The 26,980-nt window shown below is 47.9% G+C and overlaps 1 protein-coding gene across 2 annotated transcripts in view; it reads right to left on the bottom strand.

Annotated features, from left to right (window-relative positions):
* Positions 1 to 26,980, bottom strand: part of LOC137347564 (neurogenic locus notch homolog protein 1-like) — a 154,572-nt gene that overhangs the window by 77,185 nt on the left and 50,407 nt on the right. For both annotated transcript variants that reach the window (XM_068012052.1, XM_068012053.1), the window contains exons 5-9: positions 7,950 to 8,072; positions 7,054 to 7,287; positions 5,529 to 5,684; positions 3,793 to 3,978; positions 2,385 to 2,498 (exon numbers count right to left, since the gene is read on the bottom strand). In XM_068012052.1, coding sequence (XP_067868153.1) covers positions 2,385 to 2,498; positions 3,793 to 3,978; positions 5,529 to 5,684; positions 7,054 to 7,287; positions 7,950 to 8,072 — 813 coding nt within the window. The remainder of the gene's footprint in view (positions 1 to 2,384; positions 2,499 to 3,792; positions 3,979 to 5,528; positions 5,685 to 7,053; positions 7,288 to 7,949; positions 8,073 to 26,980) is intronic.

The raw sequence follows: 26,980 nt of genomic DNA, 5'->3' as shown, positions 1-26,980 counted from the left end.
TGAGAGTCAGTGTGCACGGAACCCGTACCCCAGTGAGAGTCAGTGTGCGTGGAACCCGTACCCCAGTGAGAGTCAGTGTGTAGGACCCGTACCCAAGTGAGAGTCAGTGTGTGTGGAACCCGTACCCCAGTGAGAGTCATTGTGCGTGGAACCCGTACCCCAGTGAGAGTCAGTGTGTGTGGAACCTGTACCCCAGTGAGAGTCAGTGTGTGGGACCCGTACCCCAGTGAGAGTCAGTGTGTGTGGAACCCGTACCCCAGTGAGAGTCAGTGTGTGTGGAACCCGTACCCCAGTGAGAGTCAGTGTGTGGGACCCGTACCCCAGTGAGAGTCAGTGTGTGGGACCCGTACCCCAGTGACAGTCAGTGTGTGGGACCCGTACCCCAGCGAGAGTCAGCGTGTGTGGGACCCGTACCCCAGTGAGAGTCAGTGTGTGTGGGACCCATACCCCAGTGAGTGTCAGTGTGTGTGGGACCCGTACCCCAGTGAGAGTCAGTGTGCACGGAACCCGTACCCCAGTGAGAGTCAGTGTGTGTGGGAGCCATACCCCAGTGAGAGTCAGTGTGTGTGGGACCCGTACCCCAGTGAGAGTAAGTGTGTGTGGGACCCGTACCCCAGTGAGAGTCAGTGTGTGTGGGACCCGTACCCCAGTGAGAGTCAGTGTGTGTGGGAGCCATACCCCAGTGAGAGTCAGTGTGTGTGGGACCCGTACCCCAGTGAGAGTCAGTGTGCGTGGAACCCGTACCCCAGTGAGAGTAAGTGTGTGTGGGACCCGTACCCCAGTGAGAGTCAGTGTGTGTGGGACCCGTACCCCAGTGAGAGTCAGTGTGTGTGGGAGCCATACCCCAGTGAGAGTCAGTGTGTGTGGGACCCGTACCCCAGTGAGAGTCAGTGTGCGTGGAACCCGTACCCCAGTGAGAGTAAGTGTGTGTGGGACCCGTACCCCAGTGAGAGTCAGTGTGTGTGGGACACGTACCCCAGTGAGAATCAGTGTGCGTGGAACCCATACCCCAGTGAGTGTCAGTGTGTGTGGGACCTGTACCCCAGTGAGAGTCAGTGTGTGTGGGACCCGTACCCCAGTGAGTGTAAGTGTGTGTGGGACCCGTACCCCAGTGAGTGTAAGTGTGTGTGGGACCCGTACCCCAGTGAGAGTCAGTGTGCGTGGAACCCATATACCAGTGAGTGTCAGTGTGTGTGGAACCCATACCCCAGTGAGTGTCAGTGTGTGTGGGACCCGTACCCCAGTGAGAGTCAGTGTGCATGGAACCTGTACCCCAGTGAGAGTCAGTGTGTGTGGGACCCGTACCCCAGTGAGTGTCAGTGTGTGTGGGACCCGTACCCCAGTGAGAGTCAGTGTGCATGGAACCTGTACCCCAGTGAGAGTCAGTGTGTGTGGGACCCGTACCCCAGTGAGTGTAAGTGTGTGTGGGACACGTACCCCAGTGAGAATCAGTGTGCGTGGAACCCATACCCCAGTGAGTGTCAGTGTGTGTGGGACCTGTACCCCAGTGAGAGTCAGTGTGCACGGAACCCATACCCCAGTGAGTGTCAGTGTGTGTGGGACCCGTACCCCAGTGAGAGTCAGTGTGCACGGAACCCATACCCCAGTGAGAGTCAGTGTGTGTGGAACCCGTACCCCAGTGAGAGTCAGTGTGTGGGACCCGTACCCCAGTGAGAGTCATTGTGCGTGGAACCCGTACCCCAGTGAGAGTCAGTGTGTGTGGAACCTGTACCCCAGTGAGAGTCAGTGTGTGGGACCCGTACCCCAGTGAGAGTCAGTGTGTGGGACCCGTACCCCAGTGAGAGTCAGTGTGTGTGGAACCCATACCCCAGTGAGAGTCAGTGTGTTTGGAACCCGTACCCCAGTGAGAGTCAGTGTGTGGGACCCGTACCCCAGTGAGAGTCAGTGTGTGGGACCCGTACCCCAGTGAGAGTCAGTGTGTGCGGGAGCCATACCCCAGTGAGAGTCAATCCTTACTGGTGGGGGGGTGGGTCTGGAGGGGAAAAATCCCCATTAATATTGAAGGGAGGATGAAGTGCGTCTGCTTTTGAAAGCAACAACAGAAAGAAAGGCCTCGAGGGCTGAGTGCAGTCATACTCTGCATCCCCAGAGGCTGTGATTATCATTTCTGTTGGACACACCCTGGTATTTTATCAGGGAAATGAATGGACTTGATTTTCTAAAGTTCTTTTCACTTTCCTGGATTTCAGTTGCTCTGAGAGGAATGATCCTGGCAACAAACAGTATCCCAGAGGCTGAAGGATGGGAGTGAAATAGGCCGTGTCTTGGTAAATAAAGCCTGCCCGCAGGCCAGGATTAATCACAGGCCCAGCTCACAGCGCCCAGGAAATGCGGGGAAGGTTTTTTTGAACACTGGCACTTACCTGAGGGGCATTCGCACTCAAACTTATTGATTTTGTCGACACAGTTGCCCTTGTTTAAGCAGGGATTACTGGCACATTCATCGATATCAATTTCACAGTAGATTCCCTCATATCCTGTAATTTTAAAACACACAAAATTAACCGTTTCTATCTGGGATGTCAGTGCAGGGGAATTGGGATGTTTCTCACACAGAGACCAGTGGAAATCTGGAACTCTCTCCCCCAAAACGCTGTTGAAGCTGGGGGTCCATCTGGATTTTTCAGGACTGAGAGGTTTCGAGTTTTTTTTGGTCGATGTTTTGAGTGGGCGTCAGGGAGACGGTCGAGAAAACTTTCAGCTCTTCAGTTAAAGAATTTCATAGCAAACTAGAAATCCGGAATAATGCCTTTTCCATGTCAGTAACTACGGGACTTTTCCTCAGATTTATTGGAACAGAAGGAAGCCATTCAGCCCCTCTGTTAGATCATGGCTGACCTGCACCAACTCTATTTACCCACCTTGGGTCTGGAACCCTTAATCCCCTCACCCAATAAAAATCTATCAATCTCAGGTTTGACATTTTCAATTGACCTCCAGCCTCAGCAGCTTTTCTGTGGGGGGGGGGGGAGAGTTCCAGATTCCCACTCCCCTCGGTGTGAAGAATTGCTTCCTGACATCACCCCTGAACGGCCTGGCTCGAATTTTAAGATCCTGTCCCCTTGTTCTGGACTCCCCCACCCCCCCCCACCCCCACCCCCCAGAGGAAATAGTTTCTCTCGATTGACCCGATCCAATTCTTTAATCATCATAAACCCCTCAGTTAGATTCACCCTTTAATCTTCTAAACTTGAGGGACTACAAGCCTAGTCTGTGTAACCTGCCCGTAATGTCCATCCTCATTGCTCCGATGCCAAGTGAGGGCCTTGCTGGACTGCTTCAAAGGGGAGTTAAGAGTCAACCGTGTTGGTGTGGGACTGGAGTCACAAATAGGCCAAATATAACAAGTACCATTCTGCAAAGGGAGCAGTTATAGAATGATCCAGCACAGAGGGAGGCCATTCGCCCCATTGTGTCTGTGCTGGCTCTTTGAAACAGCCATCCAATTACCTCGATTCCCCTCCTGCTCTTTCGACATAACCCTGCAAAATTCTCCTGCCATGTGTCTGCCGATTTTGCCAGCCTGTCTATGTTGTCTGGAGTCTGTTACTATCCTCCTCACTGCTTATCACATTTCTGAGTTTCATACTATCTGCAAACGTGGAATTTCTGCCCTGTATACACAAGTCCAGTTTGTTAAGAAGAGCAGTGAAGCTAATAGCGAGGCCTGGGGAACCCCAGTGCACTTTTCACTCTGATAAACAGCTGTTTGCCTCGACTCTCTGCTTCCAGTTCCCATGTCCCTATAATCCCATCAGTTTCTATACCTACCGGACATACAGATGCACTGGAATTTTCCAATCAGGTCGAGGCAGGTAGCGTCATTCTGGCAGGGACTGGACATGCACTCGTTAATGTCCAGTTCACATCGAGGCCCATGGTACCCGGGCAGGCACTGACACACGAAGGAGCCCAGTGTGTTGATGCACTTTCCAGAATGTTCACAGGGGTTGGAACCTACAGGAGGTCACCAGGAAAGGAACGTTAAAGTGATGAAAACAGGCAGACAGGCGACACCTCGGACAAACCTCCCTCGCTCCTCCCTCTCCTCCCCTTCTCCCCATGGAGATAAATAACCAGATAACCTGTTTCAGTGAAGTTGCTTTTGGGATAAATATTTGCCACAAAACAGGGGAGAACTCTTCCCCAGAGTGCAGAGGGAGACACAGTTTAACGTCTCAGCAGAAAGACAGCACCTCCGACACTGCAGCTCAGTACTGACCCTCTGACAGTGCAGCACTCCCTCAGTACTGACCCTCCGACAGTGCAGCACTCCCTCAGTACTGACCCTCTGACAGTGCAGCACTCCCTCAGTACTGACCCTCTGACAGTGCAGCACTCCCTCAGTACTGACCATTCAACAGTGCAGCACTCCCTCGGTAGTGACCCTCTGACAGTGCAGCACTCCCTCAGTACTGTCCCTCTGACAGTGCAGCACTCCCTCAGTACTGACCCTCTGACAGTGCAGCACTCCCTCAGTACTGACCCTCTGACAGTGCAGCGCTCCCTCAATACTGACCATTCGACAGTGCAGCACTCCCTCGGTAGTGACCCTCTGACAGTCGGCACACCCTCAGTACTGACCCTCTGACAGTGCGGCACTTCCTCAGTACTGACCCTCTGACAGTCGGCACACCCTCAGTACTGACCCTCTGACAGTGCGGCACTCCCTCAGTACTGACCCTCTGACAGTGCGGCACTTCCTCAGTACTGACCCTCTGACAGTCGGCACACCCTCAGTACTGACCCTCTGACAGTGCGGCACTCCCTCAGTACTGACCCTCTGACAGTCGGCACTCCCTCAGTACTGACCCTCTGACAGTGCGGCACTTCCTCAGTACTGACCCTCTGACAGTCGGCACACTCTCAGTACTGACCCTCTGACAGTGCGGCACTCCCTCAGTACTGACCCTCTGACAGTGCAGCACTCCCTCAGTACTGACCCTCTGACAGTGCAGCGCTCCCACAGTACTGACCCTCCGACAGTGCAGTGCTCCCTCAGTACTAACCCTCCGACAGTGCAGCACTCCCTCAGTACCGATCCTCTGACAGTACAGCGCTCCCTCAGTACTGACCCTCTGACAGTGCAGCACTCCCTCAGTACTGACCATCTGACAGTGCAGCACTCCCTCAGTACTGACCCTCTGACAGTGCAGCACTCCCTCAGTACTGACCCTCCGACAGTGCAGCACTCCCTCAGTACTGACCCTCTGACAGTGCAGTGCTCCCTCAGTACTAACCCTCTGACAGTGCAGCACTTCCTCAGTACTGACCCTCTGACAGTGCAGCACTCCCTCAGTACTGATCCTCTGACAGTGCAGCACTCCCTCAGTACTACACTGGGAGTGTCAGTACTGAATTATGGGGTTTAAGCGTCTGGAGTGGGACTTGAACCTACATCTTTCTGACTCGGAGGTGAGAGGGAGAGTTTCCCAATGACGTCAGTGACGAGAGGAACATAAAGAAAGTAAGAGACAGCAGGGAGGAGACATGGGTTCCTGTATTACCCAGAGAACACTCGTCATCATCCTGCTTGCAGGCAGCTCCAGAGAATCCAGCTGGGCAGGTGCAGATTGCTTTGCCGTTGACAGGGTTCGTGCTGCAGTTGGCCTCCTCGTGGCAGGGGTTACTGATACACGCATCATCGAGGTGACAGAGCAGCCCTGCACAGTAAAAACAAGGGAAAGGATCAATAAGGAGAACAAAACCCCACACAAACAGAGGCCATTCAGCCCCTCCAGTCAGTGCTAGCACTTATCTCCAACATGAGCAGTATCCGAATCCCTTGTGCCCACTCTGTTCTCTAACTCCTCTTTACAACAACAACCCATCTAACCTCTTCTCAAACGTTCACTTCACATTGACTTTTACAACACAGAAACTGGCAATTTCACCTCAGTTTGGTTTCCCCCACAAGTTTAAACATTGTCTCTGTGTCTGCCTCTCAAAACCCTTCCATCATTTTAAAGACCTCTATCAGGTCACCCCTCGGCCTTCTCTTTTCTGGAGAAAAGACCCCCAGCCTGCTCGGTCTTTCCTGATGGTTCTAACCTCTACGTTCTGGTGCACAGTGCTCTAAGTGTGGATGACCAAGGTTCAATATAAGTCCAGTATAATTTCCCTGCTTTTGAATTCCATCCCTCTGGAAATGAATCCCAGTGATTGGTTTGTTTTTTATGGCCTTATTAACCTGAGTGGTTTCTGTAAGTGATTTGTGTATTTGTACCCTGATCCCTCTGCTCCTCAATCCTATTTAGACACTTGGGACAGAATATTCCCAGTTCCATGTTGGTGGGAGTGGAGGCGTGGGTGCCAGGAAAATAGTGGGGAGCATTCCTGCCTCCGGGGTCTGGACAGTCAATGAGCATTTTTAAGGCCCCCAATTAGGGGCCACTTTGAGCATTGGCTGGCATTTTGCCAGGGGTGAAGTGCCCCCCCCACCCCTCCCCCCACCAGGTGCAGAAGCTGCCAACCCAATGGAGGCAGCTTCCCTGTGGCAATCTGCGGGGAGGGCCATCAGAGCTGGAGGCTTCATCCCTCAAAGAGGGGGCCAGCAGCAGGAAAGGCCACACGCACTGCCACCTGAGGGGGCACCGACCAGCTTGGCCCCTCTGACAGCCAATTTTAAACTTACCCCCACATCCCCCCACCCCTGCTATCTCCCCCAGTGAGGGTGTCGCTTGGCCGACCCACCTCCGCAGTGCCCACCTCTCCCGGAGACTTCAGAGCTGTGGGCCCTCTGATTGGGCCGGCAGCCTCGGGAGCCCGTAATGGGACGGTGAGCGTGGAGGCAGCCTATCAAGAGGCTGCTCTGGGAAAATGGCTCCCCCGGTAACGATGCCACCAATTGTGGACCTGGGACCCCCAGGTCTGGTGTCAGGGTCCCGGGGCTCGCGGGAAAATTCTGCTCTTATTCTCCAAGGCTTCCTTATTCATCCTATCAAACTGTACCACCTCACTCTTAGAGATCGGTGTGAAAGGTCAGAGGTGGCGAAAGGTCAAAGGTGGTGCGTGAAGACATCCCATTCGTACCGGTCCTGCCGTGGGGACACTCGCAGTAGAAGGAGGCGACACGATCGTGGCATGTGGCGCCGCTGTAACAGGCCGCGTTGGCGCAGTCGTCAATGTTCTCACTGCAATCGTCGCCGGTCCAGCCATTGACACAGACGCAGTTATATCCCCCATTGGTGTTGTGGCACGTCCCCCCGTTCTGGCAAGCATTCGGCTGCAGCTGACACTCATCCACATCCTCGGTACAGTACTGGCCTGGGGAGCGGGGCACAGAACAAACATTTCTCAAATAACCATTCAATTAAACCCCCTCCGCTCTTCCACACAATTGAGGGAGTGCCTTCCCCACCCAGACACCCTCTCACCGGTGAGGGGGGAGGGAGGAGGTTCCACAAACACTTACAGCCCCCCTTGGGCTAGGGAAGCTGAGGGGCAAGGGGCACTGACTCAAGTTCAGACAGGGTTCCTGCTCCCGATCACTGCCCGTGACCCGATCACCGCTGGGTGTGGATTTCAGCTGAGGACTGCGATGCCATCCATGGGCGAATATCCCACCGCTGTTTCTGGATTTGCACCGAGGACTCCTTGTGAGGGAGAAGGGTCTCAAGTTGAGCACATTGTTTCACAATGACAGAGGTTTAAGGAGGGAATTCCAGAGCTTAGGGCCCAGGCAGCTGAAGGCATGGCCGCCAATGGTGGAGCGATGAAAATTGGAGATGTGCAAGAGGCTGGAATTAGAGGAGCACAGAGGGTATCACTCAGAGGGCCTTGACTAATGAGGGGGGTCCTAACCAGACTAGTCCCTTTTGTTGGAAGGCGGGTACGGTGTCTCTTTGGAGAAAAGTAGGAGACCAGCGAGACGGGGGAGTGGTAACCACGACGAGGGCCCAGGTGGGTTGATCTATCGGAGTGTTTACCTGTCCACTCTGGGGGGCATTGGCAGTTGTAGGTATTTACACCATCCACACACAGTCCTCCATTCTGGCACTGATGCTCTGTACAATCATCTACATTCAGCTCACAGTGCTGGCCAGAAAAACCTGCAATAAAGAGAGAATCGTCATTCAGAAATGCTCGGTTACAGACCGTGCATCAGACTTGAGCTCCTTCCTGGGTGAATTCATGGGCTTCCTGGATTAAATTTGGTATTAAATAGAATTTACAGCACAGAAACAGGCCATTCGGCCCATCTGCTATGTGCTGGTGTTTCTGCTCCACACGACCCTCCTCCCACCCCCTCTCCATCTCCCCCTATCACCATATCCTTCTATTCCTTTCTCCCTCATGTGTTTATCCAACTTCTCCTTAAATGTATCGATACTATTCACCTAAACCACTCCCTGTGGGAGCGAGTTCCACATTCCCACCACTCTCTGGGGAAAGAAGTTTCTCCTGAATTCCCCATTGGATTTATCTTATATTTATGGCCCCTAGTTTTAGAGCAGGAGGAAGCCATTCGGCCCTTCGAGCCTGCTCCACCATTCAATAAGATCATGGCTGATCTTCCATCTCAATTCCACCTTCCCGAATCTCCATATCCCTTGATTTCCTCAGTGTCCAAAAATCTATCAATCTCAGTCTTGAATAAACTCAATGATGGAGCATCACAGCTCTCTGGGGCAGAGAATTCCAAAGATTTACAACCCTCTGAGTGAAGGAATTTCTCCTCATCTCAGTCCTAAATGGCCAACCCCTTCTCCCGAGACTGTGACCCCGTGTTCTAGACTCTCCAGCCGGGGGGAAACAGCCTCTCACCATCGATCCTGTCGAACCCTCTGAGAATTTTATATTTCAATAAGATCCTCTCTCATTCTTCTAAACTCTGGAGAGTGAGTATTGGCCCATTCGATGCAATCTCTCCCCAGGGACCTTTTCCACTTTAATAAATGAATCCCACAGAGTAAAGCCACCTCTCACTCCACACCGAGCTGGCTGTCTCACACAAAGCAAGGGCAGGCAACACTTGGTGCAGGAAAGGGAGAGCGGGGACTCCTGAGGCTGTGGCTCAGGCCTATTGACCCCTTGACCTTCGGACTCGGGCACACATGTGGCAGCATGGGGGAAGTGAAGAATATTGGGGTGCAGTAGTGCACAGGGCTATCGGAGTGACCTTGGTGATTGTGTTACTCGGCTATCAGCAAAAGTGACTGTGACAAAGAAAAGATTTGCATTTCTATAGCACCTTTCACAACCTCAGGATGTCCCAAAGAGTTTTAAAGCCAATGCAATACTATTGTAATGTAAGAAACAGGTAGCCAACTTGTGCACAGCAAGCTCCCACAACAGCAATGTGGTAACGACCCAATGATTTGTTGGTCAGTGATGTTCATTCAGGGATAAGTATTGGCCAGGACACAGAGAGGTCCCCTGCTCTTCTCCACAATAGCGGCCATGAGTCCCTTTACACCCACCCAGGAAAGCAGATGAGGCCTCAGCCTTAGTTTAACGTCTCATCCATAAGACAGCGCTACTGACAGTGCAGCACCCCCTCAGTACTTTCAGCCTTGATCATGCTCAGTTCTTTGGACTGCAGCTTGATCTCACAAGCTTCTGGCTCCAGAGCCCTATCCTCTGAGCCACAGTGAAACTGCTTAAAGCCATCAGCTTGTCATAAAAACCTAACCGGTTCAATAACGTCCTTTATGCAAGGAACCCTGAGGCCTATACGTGACTCCAGTCCTACACCAATGTAGTTAACTTTTAACTGAGGGGGGGACTAGTAAACCATTCAGTCACATGATCGATAAATGCCAACTGCGCTGGCAAAGCCCATGTTGCATGAATGAATTAATGAAAAGGCTGAGATAAGGGCAGGTTCATGTTCTGTTGATATGTCTCAATTTAACTTGACCTTATCTCTCCCAGAGGCTGACTAATTTGTAACATATTTTCAGTAGTTTCCGGTTTTATTTGTGTGTGTGTGTGTTTAAAGTTAGAATTGAACACAGTCAGGAACAAGGTCAGGAAGCTGGGAATGGCTGATTAGATGGCTGGTTCCTGGTTTCTCAAAGAAGGCTAAGCTGTTTCACACCGAGAATCTGTGTAAAAGATTCCAGAACTGTCCCCACCTCAGAAACACTCTGGGTTTCTTCAGAACAGACAGATTAAGATATCAAATATCAAGAGATTTAAAAAAAAAAAATTTGAGCCTGTAAGGGAATAATAGTTTGTGTCAATTGCTGTTAACAGGAAAGTGCACTATATAGAGCTCGGAAACAGGAAGTTAAGCTGTCAAAGCCCAAACTTCCTGCGGTTCGTATATTTAACCTTTGATTGCAATGTTCTAACACCTTGTGGGTTGTTGTAACTCAGCTCCATCCCCTCCACATGTCACTCCCTCTCTCACTCAGCATCTAAGCTTGCCCCCTTCCCTTGTCCCTGGAAAGCAGAGTCATTGAGTCATTTATGGCACAGACTCACTTTCGAGATCATATCTCCCTCTCCTTCTCAGAACACAGGAACAGGAGGAGGCCATTCAGCCCCTCGAGCCTGTTCTGACATTCAATTAGATCATGGCTGATCTGTGTCTTAACCATCTCCCCGCATTGCTTTCGTTATCAGGAACACCCAACAGAAATCTATCAATCTCAGTTTTGAAATTTCTAATTGACCCCCAGCATCAACAGCTTTCTGGGGGGAGAGAGTTCCAGATTCCCACTCCCCTCTGTGTGAAGAAGTGCTTCCTCACATCACCCCTGAACGGCCTGGCTCGAATTTTAAGGTTCTGCCCCCTTGTTCAGGACTCCCCCCACCAGAGGAAATAGTTTCTCTCGATATATCCTATCAAATCCTTTAATCATCTTAAACACATTTCTCTCTGTCCTGTCTCACTCCTTCCTGGAACGCAAAAGATTTGAACTTCAACCCCACAAAGTGTTTCAATAAAACTTTTATCTGAGAAAAACGGATATCCTTTAATTCTAATAAAGGCACAGCTCGCCAACAACAACAACAACAACAACAACAACTTGTATTTCAAAAGTATCGTTAACATAATAAAACATACTTCGCAGGAACGTTATCAATAGAATATGACACCGAGCCACATAAGGAGATATTAGAACAGGCGGCCAAAAGCTCCGTCAAAGAGGGAGGTTTTAAGGAGCGTCTTAGAGGAGGAGAGAGAGGCGGAGAGGTTTAGGGAGGGAATTCCAGAGCTCAGGGCCCAGGCAGTTGAAGACACGGCTGCCAATGGTGATTAAAATATGGGAGGAGCAAGAGGCCAGAATTGGAGGAGTGCAGAGTTCCTGGAGGGTTGTGGGGCTGGAGGAGATTACAGAGATAGGGAGGTGCGAGGCGATGGAGGGATCTGAAAAACAAGGATGAGAATTTTATAATCGAGGTGTTGCTGGACTGGGAGCCAGTGTAGGTCAGTGAGCACAGGGGGTGATGGGTGAACAGGACTTGATGCGAGTGGGGACACAGTCAGCAGAGCTTCGGATGAGCTGAAGGTTATGGAGCTGCCCAAGGGGAGCGTTGGAATAGTTGGAGGATGGAGGTAATGAGAATACGGACAAGGAGTGTCGGTGAAGTGGTCGGACAAGATGCAGCCTAGCTGACAGCAAGAAGCCTCTGTTGTAATTGTTTATTGTCTCTCCTGGGATTGCCTCCCAGATACTCACACTATCCCACTCTGCTTTCTCTCTTTTCTTTAACACTGCTCCTACTCTCCCTCACTCAGTGTTTCCCATGGTCACCCCTTCACCCTCTGCAGCTCCACCCACACAAGCCAAGCACAGTTTGGTACCTGGCGGGCTATTCGACTGCATGTCCATCACAGCTAGGGTGGATGCTGTTCAGAACTCCGCCTGGCCTGGTTCCTTTCCTGCTCTCACTGCTCCCATTTGCTCACCTGTGACCAATAAGGAGAGACAGTGCCCGTGTGTATATCAGTTGTAGTTGGGATGGGCCGCAATGCCCCTGCAGTTGAATAGCCAGTCGCCATTCAGAAGCTGATTGGTGTTGCGAGAAGACAGATCAGGAGAGCCAGGCTTCAGCATCGCGATTCACATCAGAATTAGAACAACCCACAGCAAGTGGCAATGGGAACTGAGGCCCAGGCAGAGGGAGGACGTGCGGAGGGGAATGGGTGGGTTTCAAGAGTAAATGAGGAGAAATTGTTTCCAGTGGTGGGAGGATTGGGAACTGGAGGATACAGATTTCAGGTGATTGGAAAAAGAACCAGAGGCGAAACACAGAAACATCATTTTACACAGCATTCATTACCTGAAAGGGCGGTGGAAGCAGATTCAATAGTAACTTACAAAAAGGGAATTGGATAAATACTTGAAAAGGAGAAATATGCAGGGCAGAGTGGGGATAATTGGACAGTGCTTTCAAAGAGCCAGCACAGACATAATGGGCTGAATGGCCTCCTTCTGTGATGTATGAGAACAGGTCAGAAAAAAAAGAGGAACGAGAAAGAATTTTCTACGAAATGAAAGAGGTGCTGCTCGATGAATCTCAGGCGTTGGAGAGAATAAACAACAAAGTTTATCAAAATGTCAGGTTGTAAAATAAACAAGACAGACTTCCTTTACTCAGCAGCTGCTGCACTCAAAACCAAACAATACTCACAACTGAATCTCACTGCGGTGCTGCGGTGCTGACCAATGCTTCTCAGAGCCAGAACCAAGGTTATGGTGAGTGGGAGGGAGGGGGGGGTGGGATAAGGGGGAGCGGTGCAGGGTGCCCAACACCCACTCCATGCGCCAGCCTAGTGCCCATCGCTGTCAGCAGCTGGAGACGGTAAAGGAGGCAAACAGCCAGATGCTTCCTCTGAGATTAGCAGCTTCAATCACAGTACCCTGTAGCAGCGACACAATGAGGCAGTCTTGTCCCAGAGCCAGGATTCCGTTCTCTGTCTTTCCCCAGCTGCCCTTAATCCAACACAACACAGTCCCAAACATTAAACACTTCCCCTGTCAAACACAGTCCTGTATTCTACAGATGAACCACTCCACTCCAAGACACTCGATTAGATTCCAGTCTGTATCTCACTCCCGGGTATCTGTTATTCTATATATAAACCACCCCGAACCCCTCGATTAGATTCCAGTCTGTAACTCACTCCCGGGTATCTGTTATTCTATATATAAACCACCCCGAACCCCTCGATTAGATTCCAGTCTGTAACTCACTCCCGGGTATCTGTTATTCTATATATAAACCACCCCGAACCCCTCGATTAGATTCCAGTCTGTAACTCACTCCCGGGTATCTGTTATTCTATATATAAACCACCCGACCCCCTCGATTAGATTCCAGTCTGTAACTCACTCCCGGGTATCTGTTATTCTATATATAAACCACCCGACCCCCTCGATTAGATTCCAGTCTGTAACTCACTCCCGGGTATCTGTTATTCTATATATAAACCACCCCAAACCCCTCGATTAGATTCCAATCTGTAACTCACTCCCGGGTATCTGTTATTCTACATATAAACCACCCCGAACCCCTCGATTAGATTCCAATCTGTAACTCACTCCCGGGTATCTGTTATTCTATATATAAACCACCCCAAACCCCTCGATTAGATTCCAGTCTGTAACTCACTCCTGGGTATCTGTTATTCTATATATAAACCCCCCGAACCCCTCGATTAGAATCCAGTCTGTATCTCACTCCCGGGTATCTGTTATTCTATATATAAACCACCCCAAAACCCTCGATTAGATTCCAATCTGTATCTCACTCCCGGGTATCTGTTATTCTACATATTCTTTTGGGCCTCCTTATCTCGAGAGACAATGGATACGCGCCTGGAGGTGGTCAGTGGTTTGTGAAGCAGCGCCTGGAGTGGCTATAAAGGCCAATTCTGGAGTGACAGGCTCTTCCACAGGTGCTGCAGAGAAATTTGTTTGTTGGGGCTGTTGCACAGTTGGCTCTCCCCTTGCGCCTCTGTCTTTTTTCCTGCCAACTACTAAGTCTCTTCGACTCGCCACAATTTAGCCCTGTCTTTATGGCTGCCCGCCAGCTCTGGCGAATGCTGGCAACTGACTCCCACGACTTGTGATCAATGTCACACGATTTCATGTCGCGTTTGCAGACGTCTTTATAACGGAGACATGGACGGCCGGTGGGTCTGATACCAGTGGCGAGCTCGCTGTACAATGTGTCTTTGGGGATCCTGCCATCTTCCATGCGGCTCACATGGCCAAGCCATCTCAAGCGCCGCTGACTCAGTAGTGTGTATAAGCTGGGGATGTTGGCCGCTTCAAGGACTTCTGTGTTGGAGATATAGTCCTGCCACCTGATGCCAAGTATTCTCCGAAGGCAGCGAAGATGGAATGAATTGAGACGTCGCTCTTGGCTGGCATACGTTGTCCAGGCCTCGCTGCCGTAGAGCAAGGTACTGAGGACACAGGCCTGATACACTCGGACTTTTGTGTTCCGTGTCAGTGCGCCATTTTCCCACACTCTCTTGGCCAGTCTGAACATAGCAGTGGAAGCCTTACCCATGCGCTTGTTGATTTCTGCATCTAGAGACAGGTTACTGGTGATAGTTGAGCCTAGGTAGGTGAACTCTTGAACCACTTCCAGAGCGTGGTCGCCAATATTGATGGATGGAGCATTTCTGACATCCTGCCCCATGATGTTCGTTTTCTTGAGGCTGATGGTTAGGCCAAATTCATTGCAGGCAGACGCAAACCTGTCGATGAGACTCTGCAGGCATTCTTCAGTGTGAGATGTTAAAGCAGCATCGTCAGCAAAGAGGAGTTCTCTGATGAGGACTTTCCGTACTTTGGACTTCGCTCTTAGACGGGCAAGGTTGAACAACCTGCCCCCTGATCTTGTGTGGAGGAAAATTCCTTCTTCAGAGGATTTGAACGCATGTGAAAGCAGCAGGGAGAAGAAAATCCCAAAAAGTGTGGGTGCGAGAACACAGCCCTGTTTCACACCACTCAGGATAGGAAAGGGCTCTGATGTTATTCTACATATAAACCACCCCAAAACCCTCGATTAGATTCCAATCTGTATCTCACTCCCGGGTATCTGTTATTCTACATATAAACCACCCCGAACCCCTCAATTAGATTCCAGTCTGTAACTCACTCTGGGTATCTGTTATTCTATATACAAACACCCCCCGAACCCCTCGATTAGATTCCAGTCTGTAACTCACTCCCGGGTATCTGTTATTCTATATCGAAACCCCCCGAACCCCTCAATTAGATTCCAGTCTGTAACTCACTCTGGGTATCTGTTATTCTATATATAAACCCCCAAACCCCTCGATTAGATTCCAGTCTGTAACTCACTCCCGGGTATCTGTTATTCTATACATAAACCCCCCCCGAACCCCTCAATTAGATTCCAGTCTGTAACTCACTCCCGGGTATCTGTTATTCTGTATATAAACCCCCAAAACCCCTCGATTAGATTCCAGTCTGTAACTAACTCCCGGGTATCTGTTATTCTATATATAAATCCCCCCGAACCCCTCAATTAGATTCCAGTTTGTAACTCACATCCGGGTATCTGTTATTCTATATATAAACACCCCGAACCCCTCGATTAGATTCCAGTCTGTAACTCACTCCCTGGTATCTGTTATTCTATATATAAACGCCCTGAACCCCTCGATTAGATTCCAGTCTGTAACTCACTCCCGGGTATCTGTTATTCTATATCTAAACCCCCCGAACCCCTCGATTAGAATTCAGTGTGTAACTCACTCCCGGGTATCTGTTAATCTATATATAAACCCCCCGAACCCCTCGATTAGAATCCAGTCTGTAACTCACTCCCGGGTAACTGTTATTCTATATATAAACCCCTGAACCCCTCGATTAGATTCCAGTCTGTAACTCACTCCTGGGTATCTGTCATTCTATATATAAACCCCCCGAACCCCTCGATTAGATTCCAGTCTGTAACTCACTCCCGGGTATCTGTTATTCTATATATAAACCTCCCCGAGCCCCTCGATTAGATTCCAGTCTGTAACTCACTCCCGGGTATCTGTCATTCTATATATAAACCCCCCGCACCCCTCGATTAGATTCCAGTCTGTAACTCACTCCCGGGTATCTGTTATTCTATATATAAACCCCCCGAACCCCTCGATTAGAATCCAGTCTGTAACTCAATCCCGGGTATCTGTCATTCTATATATAAACCTCCCTGAACCCCTCGATTAGAATCCAGTCTGTAACTGACTCCCGGGTATCTGTTATTCTATATATAAACCCCCCGAACCCCTCGATTAGATTCCAGTCTGTAACTCACTCCCGGGTATCTGTTATTCTATATCTAAACCCCCCGAACCCCTCGATTAGAATTCAGTGTGTAACTCACTCCCGGGTATCTGTTAATCTATATATAAACCCCCCGAACCCCTCGATTAGAATCCAGTCTGTAACTCACTCCCGGGTATCTGTCATTCTATATATAAACCCCCCGAACCCCTCGATTAGATTCCAGTCTGTAAATCACTCCCGGGTAACTGTTATTCTATATATAAACCCCTGAACCCCTCAATTAGATTCCAGTCTGTAACTCACTCCCGGGTATCTGTCATTCTATATATAAACCCCCCGAACCCCTCGATTAGATTCCAGTCTGTAACTCACTCCCGGGTATCTGTTATTCTATATATAAACCTCCCCGAGCCCCTCGATTAGATTCCAGTCTGTAACTCACTCCCGGGTATCTGTCATTCTATATATAAATCCCCCGAACACCTCGATTAGATTCCAGTCTGTAACTCACTCCCGGGTATCTGTTATTCTATATATAAACCCCCCGAACCCCTCGATTAGAATCCAGTCTGTAACTCAATCCCGGGTATCTGTCATTCTATATATAAACCTCCCTGAACCCCTCGATTAGAATCCAGTCTGTAACTGACTCCCGGGTATCTGTTATTCTATATATAAACCCCCCGAACCCCTCGATTAGATTCCAGTCTGTAACTCAGTCCCGGGTATCTGTTATTCTATATATAAACCCCCCGAACCCCTCGATTAGAATCCAGTCTGTAACTCAATCCCGGGTATCTGTTATTCTATATATAAACCTCCCTGAACCCCTCGATTAGAATCCAGTCTGTAACTGACTCCCGGGTATCTGTTATTCTATATATAAACCCCCCCGAACCCCTCGATTAGATTCCAGTCTGTAACTCACTCCCGGGTATCTGTTATTCTATATATAAACACCCCGAACCCCTCAATTAGATTCCAGTCTGTAACTCACTCCCGGGTATCTGTTATACTATATATAAATCCCCCCGAACCCCTCAATTAGATTCCAGTCTGTAACTCACTCCCGGGTATCTGTTATTCTATATACAAACACCCCCCGAACCCCTCAATTAGATTCCAGTCTGTAACTCACTCCCGGGTATCTGTTATTCTATATATAAATCCCCCCGAACCCCTCAATTAGATTCCAGTCTGTAACTCACATCCGGGTATCTGTTATTCTATATATAAATCCCCCCGAACCCCTCAATTAGATTCCAGTCTGTAACTCACTCCCGGGTATCTGTTATTCTATATATAAATCCCCCCGAACCCCTCAATTAGATTCCAGTCTGTAACTCACTCCCGGGTATCTGTTATTCTATATATAAACCACCCCGAACCCCTCAATTAGATTCCAGTCTGTAACTCACTCCCGGGTATCTGTTATTCTATATACAAACACCCCCCGAACCCCTCAATTAGATTCCAGTCTGTAACTCACTCCCGGGTATCTGTTATTCTATATAGAAACACCCCCCGAACCCCTCAATTAGATTCCAGTCTGTAACTCACTCCCGGGTATCTGTTATTCTATATATAAACCCCCCCGAACCCCTCAATTAGATTCCAGTCTGTAACTCACTCCCGGGTATCTGTTATTCTATATATAAACCCCCCCGAACCCCTCAATTAGATTCCAGTCTGTATCTCACTCTCGGGTATCTGTTATTCTATATATAAACCTCCCTGAACCCCTCGATTAGAATCCAGTCTGTAACTCACTCCCGGGTATCTGTCATTCTATATATAAACCCCCCCAACCCCTCGATTAGATTCCAGTCTGTATCTCACTCCCGGGTATGTTATTCTACATATAAACCACCCCGAACCCCTCGATTAGATTCCAATCTGTATCTCACTCCCGGGTATCTGTTATTCTATTTATATATCCCTCCGAACCCCTCAATTAGATTCCAGGCTGTAACTCACATCCGGGTATCTGTTATTCTATATATAAACCACCCGAACCCCTCGATTAGAATCCAGTCTGTAACTCACATCCGGGTATCTGTTATTCTATATATAAACCACCCGAACCCCTCGATTAGAATCCAGTCTGTAACTCACTCCCGGGTATCTGTTATTCTATATATAAATCCCCCCGAACCCCTCAATTAGATTCCAGTCTGTAACTCACTCCCGGGTATCTGTTATTCTATATATAAATCCCCCCGAACCCCTCAATTAGATTCCAGTCTGTAACTCACTCCCGGGTATCTGTTATACTATATATAAATCCCCCCGAACCCCTCAATTAGATTCCAGTCTGTAACTCACTCCCGGGTATCTGTTATTCTATATATAAATCCCCCCAAACCCCTCGATTAGATTCCAGTCTGTAACTCACTCCCGGGTATCTGTTATTCTATATATAAACCCCCCGAACCCCTCGATTAGATTCCAGTCTGTAACTCACTCCCGGGTATCTGTTATTCTATATATAAACCCCCAAACCCCTCGATTAGATTCCAGTCTGTAACTCACTCCCGGGTATCTGTTATTCTATACGTAAACCCCCCCCCGAACCCCTCAATTAGATTCCAGTCTGTAACTCACTCCCGGGTATCTGTTATTCTGTATATAAACCCCCAAACCCCTCGATTAGATTCCAGTCTGTAACTAACTCCCGGGTATCTGTTATTCTATATATAAATCCCCCCGAACCCCTCAATTAGATTCCAGTTTGTAACTCACATCCGGGTATCTGTTATTCTATATATAAACACCCCGAACCCCTCGATTAGATTCCAGTCTGTAACTCACTCCCTGGTATCTGTTATTCTATATATAAACGCCCTGAACCCCTCGATTAGATTCCAGTCTGTAACTCACTCCCGGGTATCTGTTATTCTATATCTAAACCCCCCGAACCCCTCGATTAGAATTCAGTGTGTAACTCACTCCCGGGTATCTGTTAATCTATATATAAACCCCCCGAACCCCTCGATTAGAATCCAGTCTGTAACTCACTCCCGGGTATCTGTCATTCTATATATAAACCCCCCGAACCCCTCGATTAGATTCCAGACTGTAAATCACTCCCGGGTAACTGTTATTCTATATATAAACCCCTGAACCCCTCAATTAGATTCCAGTCTGTAACTCACTCCCGGGTATCTGTCATTCTATATATAAACCCCCCGAACCCCTCGATTAGATTCCAGTCTGTAACTCACTCCCGGGTATCTGTTATTCTATATATAAACCCCCCGAACCCCTCGATTAGAATCCAGTCTGTAACTCAATCCCGGGTATCTGTCATTCTATATATAAACCTCCCTGAACCCCTCGATTAGATTCCAGTCTGTAACTCACTCCCGGGTATCTGTTATTCTATATCTAAACCCCCCGAACCCCTCGATTAGAATTCAGTGTGTAACTCACTCCCGGGTATCTGTTAATCTATATATAAACCCCCCGAACCCCTCGATTAGAATCCAGTCTGTAACTCACTCCCGGGTATCTGTCATTCTATATATAAACCCCCCGAACCCCTCGATTAGATTCCAGACTGTAAATCACTCCCGGGTAACTGTTATTCTATATATAAACCCCTGAACCCCTCAATTAGATTCCAGTCTGTAACTCACTCCCGGGTATCTGTCATTCTATATATAAACCCCCCGAACCCCTCGATTAGATTCCAGTCTGTAACTCACTCCCGGGTATCTGTTATTCTATATATAAACCCCCCGAACCCCTCGATTAGAATCCAGTCTGTAACTCAATCCCGGGTATCTGTCATTCTATATATAAACCTCCCTGAACCCCTCGATTAGAATCCAGTCTGTAACTGACTCCCGGGTATCTGTTATTCTATATATAAACCCCCGAACCCCTCGATTAGATTCCAGTCTGTAACTCACTCCCGGGTATCTGTTATTCTATATCTAAACCCCCCGAACCCCTCGATTAGAATTCAGTGTGTAACTCACTCCCGGGTATCTGTTAATCTATATATAAACCCCACGAACCCCTCGATTAGAATCCAGTCTGTAACTCACTCCCGGGTATCTGTCATTCTATATATAAACCCCCCGAACCCCTCGATTAGATTCCAGTCTATAAATCACTCCCGGGTAACTGTTATTCTATATATAAACCCCTGAACCCCGATATTAGATTCCAGTCTGGAACTCACTCCCGGGTATCTGTTATTCTGTATATAAACCCCCAAACCCCTCGATTAGATTCCAGTCTGTAACTAACTCCCGGGTATCTGTTATTCTATATATAAATCCCCCCGAACCCCTCAATTAGATTCCAGTTTGTAACTCACATCCGGGTATCTGTTATTCTATATATAAACACCCCGAACCCCTCGATTAGATTCCAGTCTGTAACTCACTCCCTGGTATCTGTTATTCTATATATAAACGCCCTGAACCCCTCGATTAGATTCCAGTCTGTAACTCACTCCCGGGTATCTGTTATTCTATATCTAAATCCCCCGAACCCCTCGATTAGAATTCAGTGTGTAACTCACTCCCGGGTATCTGTTAATCTATATATAAACCCCCCGAACCCCTCGATTAGAATCCAGTCTGTAACTCACTCCCGGGTATCTGTCATTCTAGATATAAACCCCCCGAACCCCTCGATTAGATTCCAGTCTGTAACTCACTCCCAGGTATCTGTTATTCTATATATAAACCTCCCCGAGCCCCTCGATTAGATTCCAGTCTGTAACTCACTCCCGGGTATCTGTCATTCTATATATAAACCCCCCGAACCCCTCGATTAGATTCCAGTCTGTAACTCACTCCCGGGTATCTGTTATTCTATATATAAACCCCTGAACCCCTCAATTAGATTCCAGTCTGTAACTCACTCCCGGGTATCTGTCATTCGATATATAAACCCCCCGAACCCCTCGATTAGATTCCAGTCTGTAACTCACTCCCGGGTATCTGTTATTCTATATATAAACCTCCCCGAGCCCCTCGATTAGATTCCAGTCTGTAACTCACTCCCGGGTATCTGTTATTCTATATATAAACCCCCCGAACCCCTCGATTAGAATCCAGTCTGTAACTCAATCCCGGGTATCTGTTATTCTATATATAAACCTCCCTGAACCCCTCGATTAGAATCCAGTCTGTAACTGACTCCCGGGTATCTGTTATTCTATATATAAACCCCCCCGAACCCCTCGATTAGAGTCCAGTCTGTAACTCACTCCCGGATATCTGTTATTCTATATATAAACCCCCCGAACCCCTCGATTAGAATCCAGTCTGTAACCCAATCCCGGGTATCTGTCATTCTATATATAAACCTCCCTGAACCCCTCGATTAGAATCCAGTCTGTAACTGACTCCCGGGTATCTGTTATTCTATATATAAACCCCCCGAACCCCTCGATTAGATTCCAGTCTGTAACTCACTCCCGGGTATCTGTTATTCTATATATAAACCCCCCGAGCCCCTCGATTAGAATCCAGTCTGTAACTCAATCCCGGGTATCTGTTATTCTATATATAAACCACCCTGAACCCCTCGATTAGAATCCAGTCTGTAATTGACTCCCGGGTATCTGTTATTCTATATATAAACCCCCCCGAACCCCTCGACTGGATTCCAGTCTGTAAATCACTCCCGGGTATCTGTTATTCTATATATAAACCCCCCGAACCCCTCGATTAGAATCCAGTCTGTAACTGACTCCCGGGTATCTGTTATTCTATATACAAACCCCCCGAACCCCTCGATTAGAATCCAGTCTGTAACTGACTCCCGTGTATCTGTTATTCTATATATAAACCCCCGAACCCCTCGATTAGAATCCAGTCTGTAACTCAATCCCGGGTATCTGTTATTCTATATATAAACCTCCCTGAACCCCTCGATTAGAATCCAGTCTGTAACTGACTCCCGGGTATCTGTTATTCTATATATGAACCCCCGAACCCCTCGATTAGATTCCAGTCTGTAACTGACTCCCGGGTATCTGTTATTCTATATATGAACCCCCGAACCCCTCGATTAGAATCCAGTCTGTAACTCAATCCCGGGTATCTGTTATTCTATATATAAACCTCCCTGAATCCCTCGATTAGAATCCAGTCTGTAATTGACTCCCGGGTATCTGTTATTCTATATATAAACCCCCCCGAACCCCTCGACTGGATTCCAGTCTGTAACTCACTCCCGGGTATCTGTTATTCTATATATAAACCCCCCGAACCCCTCGATTAGAATCCAGTCTGTAACTGACTCCCGGGTATCTGTTATTCTATATACAAACCCCCCGAACCCCTCGATTAGAATCCAGTCTGTAACTGACTCCCGGGTATCTGTTATTCTATATATAAACCCCCGAACCCCTCGATTAGAATCCAGTCTGTAACTCAATCCCGGGTATCTGTTATTCTATATATAAACCTCCCTGAACCCCTCGATTAGAATCCAGTCTGTAACTGACTCCCGGGTATCTGTTATTCTATATACAAACCCCCCGAACCCCTCGATTAGAATCCAGTCTGTAACTGACTCCCGGGTATCTGTTATTCTATATATGAACCCCCGAACCCCTCGATTAGATTCCAGTCTGCAACTGACTCCCGGGTATCTGTTATTCTATATTTAAACCCCCGAACCCCTCGATTAGAATCCAGTCTGTAACTCAATCCCGGGTATCTGTTATTCTATATATAAACCTCCCTGAACCCCTCGATTAGAATCCAGTCTGTAAATCACTCCCGGGTATCTGTTATTCTATATACAAACCCCCCGAACCCCTGGATTAGAATCCAGTCTGTAACTGACTCCCGGGTATCTGTTATTCTATATACAAACCCCCCGAACCCCTCGATTAGAATCCAGTCTGTAACTGACTCCCGGGTATCTGTTATTCTATATATGAACCCCCGAACCCCTCGATTAGATTCCAGTCTGCAACTGACTCCCGGGTATCTGTTATTCTATATTTAAACCCCCGAACCCCTCGATTAGAATCCAGTCTGTAACTCAATCCCGGGTATCTGTTATTCTATATATAAACCTCCCTGAACCCCTCGATTAGAATCCAGTCTGTAAATCACTCCCGGGTATCTGTTATTCTATATACAAACCCCCCGAACCCCTCGATTAGAATCCAGTCTGTAACTCACTCCCGGGTATCTGTTATTCTATATATGAACCCCTGAACCCCTCGATTAGATTCCAGTCTGTAACTGACTCCCGGGTATCTGTTATTCTATATATGAACCCCCGAACCCCTCGATTAGATTCCAGTCTGTAACTGACTCCCGGGTATCTGTTATTCTATATATGAACCCCCGAACTCCTCGATTAGATTCCAGTCTGTAACTGACTCCCGGGTATCTGTTATTCTATATATGAACCCCCGAACCCCTCGATTAGAGTCCAGTCTGTAACTGACTCCCGGGTATCTGTTATTCTATATACAAACCCCCCGAACCCCTCGATTAGAATCCAGTCTGTAACTGACTCCCGGGTATCTGTTATTCTATATATGAACCCCCGAATCCCTCGATTAGATTCCAGTCTGTAACTGACTCCCGGGTATCTGTTATTCTATATATGAACCCCCGAACCCCTCGATTAGATTCCAGTCTGTAACTGACTCCCGGGTATCTGTTATTCTATATATGAACCCCCGAACCCCTCGATTAGATTCCATTCTGTAACTGACTCCCGGGTATCTGTTATTCTATATACAAACCCCCCGAACCCCTCGATTAGAATCCAGTCTGTAACTGACTCCCGGGTATCTGTTATTCTATATATAAACCCCCCCGAACCCCTCGATTAGATTCCAGTCAGTAACTCACTCCCGGGTATCTGTTATTCTATATTTAAACCCCCGAACCCCTCGATTAGATTCCAGTCTGTAACTCACCATCGGGTATCTGTTATTCCATATATAAACCCCCCCGAACCCCTCGATTAGATTCCAGTCAGTAACTCACTCCCGGGTATCTGTTATTCTATATTTAAACCCCCGAACCCCTCGATTAGATTCCAGTCTGTAACTGACTCCCGGGTATCTGTTATTCTATATATAAACCCCGCCGAACCCCTCGATTAGATTCCAGTCAGTAACTCACTCCCGGGTATCTGTTATTCTATATATAAACCACCCGAACCCCTCGAATAGATTCCAGTCTGTAACTGACTCCCGGGTATCTGTTATTCTATATTTAAACCCCCGAACCCCTCGATTAGATTCCAGTCTGTAACTCACTCCCGGGTATCTGTTATTCTATATATAAACCACCCGAACCCCTCGAATAGATTCCAGTCTGTAACTCACTCCCGGGTATCTGTTATTCTATATTTAAACCCCCGAACCCCTCGAATAGATTCCAGTCTGTAACTCACTCCCGGGTATCTGTTATTCTATATATAAACCACCCGAACCCCTCGATTAGAATCCAGTCTGTAACTCACATCCGGGTATCTGTTATTCTATATATAAACCACCCGAACCCCTCGATTAGAATCCAGTCTGTAACTCACTCCCGGGTATCTGTTATTCTATATATAAATCCCCCCGAACCCCTCAATTAGATTCCAGTCTGTAACTCACTCCCGGGTATCTGTTATTCTATAAAAAATCCCCCCGAACCCCTCAATTAGATTCCAGTCTGTAACTCACTCCCGGGTATCTGTTATACTATATATAAATCCCCCCGAACCCCTCAATTAGATTCCAGTCTGTAACTCACTCCCGGGTATCTGTTATTCTATATATAAATCCCCCCAAACCCCTCGATTAGATTCCAGTCTGTAACTCACTCCCGGGTATCTGTTATTCTATATATAAACCCCCCGAACCCCTCGATTAGATTCCAGTCTGTAACTCACTCCCGGGTATCTGTTATTCTATATATAAACCCCCAAACCCCTCGATTAGATTCCAGTCTGTAACTCACTCCCGGGTATCTGTTATTCTATACGTAAACCCCCCCCCGAACCCCTCAATTAGATTCCAGTCTGTAACTCACTCCCGGGTATCTGTTATTCTGTATATAAACCCCCAAACCCCTCGATTAGATTCCAGTCTGTAACTAACTCCCGGGTATCTGTTATTCTATATATAAATCCCCCCGAACCCCTCAATTAGATTCCAGTTTGTAACTCACATCCGGGTATCTGTTATTCTATATATAAACACCCCGAACCCCTCGATTAGATTCCAGTCTGTAACTCACTCCCTGGTATCTGTTATTCTATATATAAACGCCCTGAACCCCTCGATTAGATTCCAGTCTGTAACTCACTCCCGGGTATCTGTTATTCTATATCTAAACCCCCCGAACCCCTCGATTAGAATTCAGTGTGTAACTCACTCCCGGGTATCTGTTAATCTATATATAAACCCCCCGAACCCCTCGATTAGAATCCAGTCTGTAACTCACTCCCGGGTATCTGTCATTCTATATATAAACCCCCCGAACCCCTCGATTAGATTCCAGACTGTAAATCACTCCCGGGTAACTGTTATTCTATATATAAACCCCTGAACCCCTCAATTAGATTCCAGTCTGTAACTCACTCCCGGGTATCTGTCATTCTATATATAAACCCCCCGAACCCCTCGATTAGATTCCAGTCTGTAACTCACTCCCGGGTATCTGTTATTCTATATATAAACCCCCCGAACCCCTCGATTAGAATCCAGTCTGTAACTCAATCCCGGGTATCTGTCATTCTATATATAAACCTCCCTGAACCCCTCGATTAGAATCCAGTCTGTAACTGACTCCCGGGTATCTGTTATTCTATATATAAACCCCCGAACCCCTCGATTAGATTCCAGTCTGTAACTCACTCCCGGGTATCTGTTATTCTATATCTAAACCCCCCGAACCCCTCGATTAGAATTCAGTGTGTAACTCACTCCCGGGTATCTGTTAATCTATATATAAACCCCACGAACCCCTCGATTAGAATCCAGTCTGTAACTCACTCCCGGGTATCTGTCATTCTATATATAAACCCCCCGAACCCCTCGATTAGATTCCAGTCTATAAATCACTCCCGGGTAACTGTTATTCTATATATAAACCCCTGAACCCCGATATTAGATTCCAGTCTGGAACTCACTCCCGGGTATCTGTTATTCTGTATATAAACCCCCAAACCCCTCGATTAGATTCCAGTCTGTAACTAACTCCCGGGTATCTGTTATTCTATATATAAATCCCCCCGAACCCCTCAATTAGATTCCAGTTTGTAACTCACATCCGGGTATCTGTTATTCTATATATAAACACCCCGAACCCCTCGATTAGATTCCAGTCTGTAACTCACTCCCTGGTATCTGTTATTCTATATATAAACGCCCTGAACCCCTCGATTAGATTCCAGTCTGTAACTCACTCCCGGGTATCTGTTATTCTATATCTAAATCCCCCGAACCCCTCGATTAGAATTCAGTGTGTAACTCACTCCCGGGTATCTGTTAATCTATATATAAACCCCCCGAACCCCTCGATTAGAATCCAGTCTGTAACTCACTCCCGGGTATCTGTCATTCTAGATATAAACCCCCCGAACCCCTCGATTAGATTCCAGTCTGTAACTCACTCCCAGGTATCTGTTATTCTATATATAAACCTCCCCGAGCCCCTCGATTAGATTCCAGTCTGTAACTCACTCCCGGGTATCTGTCATTCTATATATAAACCCCCCGAACCCCTCGATTAGATTCCAGTCTGTAACTC

The sequence above is a fragment of the Heterodontus francisci genome, chromosome 32 (genome assembly GCF_036365525.1).
Source record: "Heterodontus francisci isolate sHetFra1 chromosome 32, sHetFra1.hap1, whole genome shotgun sequence".
NCBI lineage: Eukaryota > Metazoa > Chordata > Chondrichthyes > Heterodontiformes > Heterodontidae > Heterodontus > Heterodontus francisci.
Note: the sequence above shows the minus strand (reverse complement) of the source record. Positions and strands in the feature narration are given on the sequence as shown.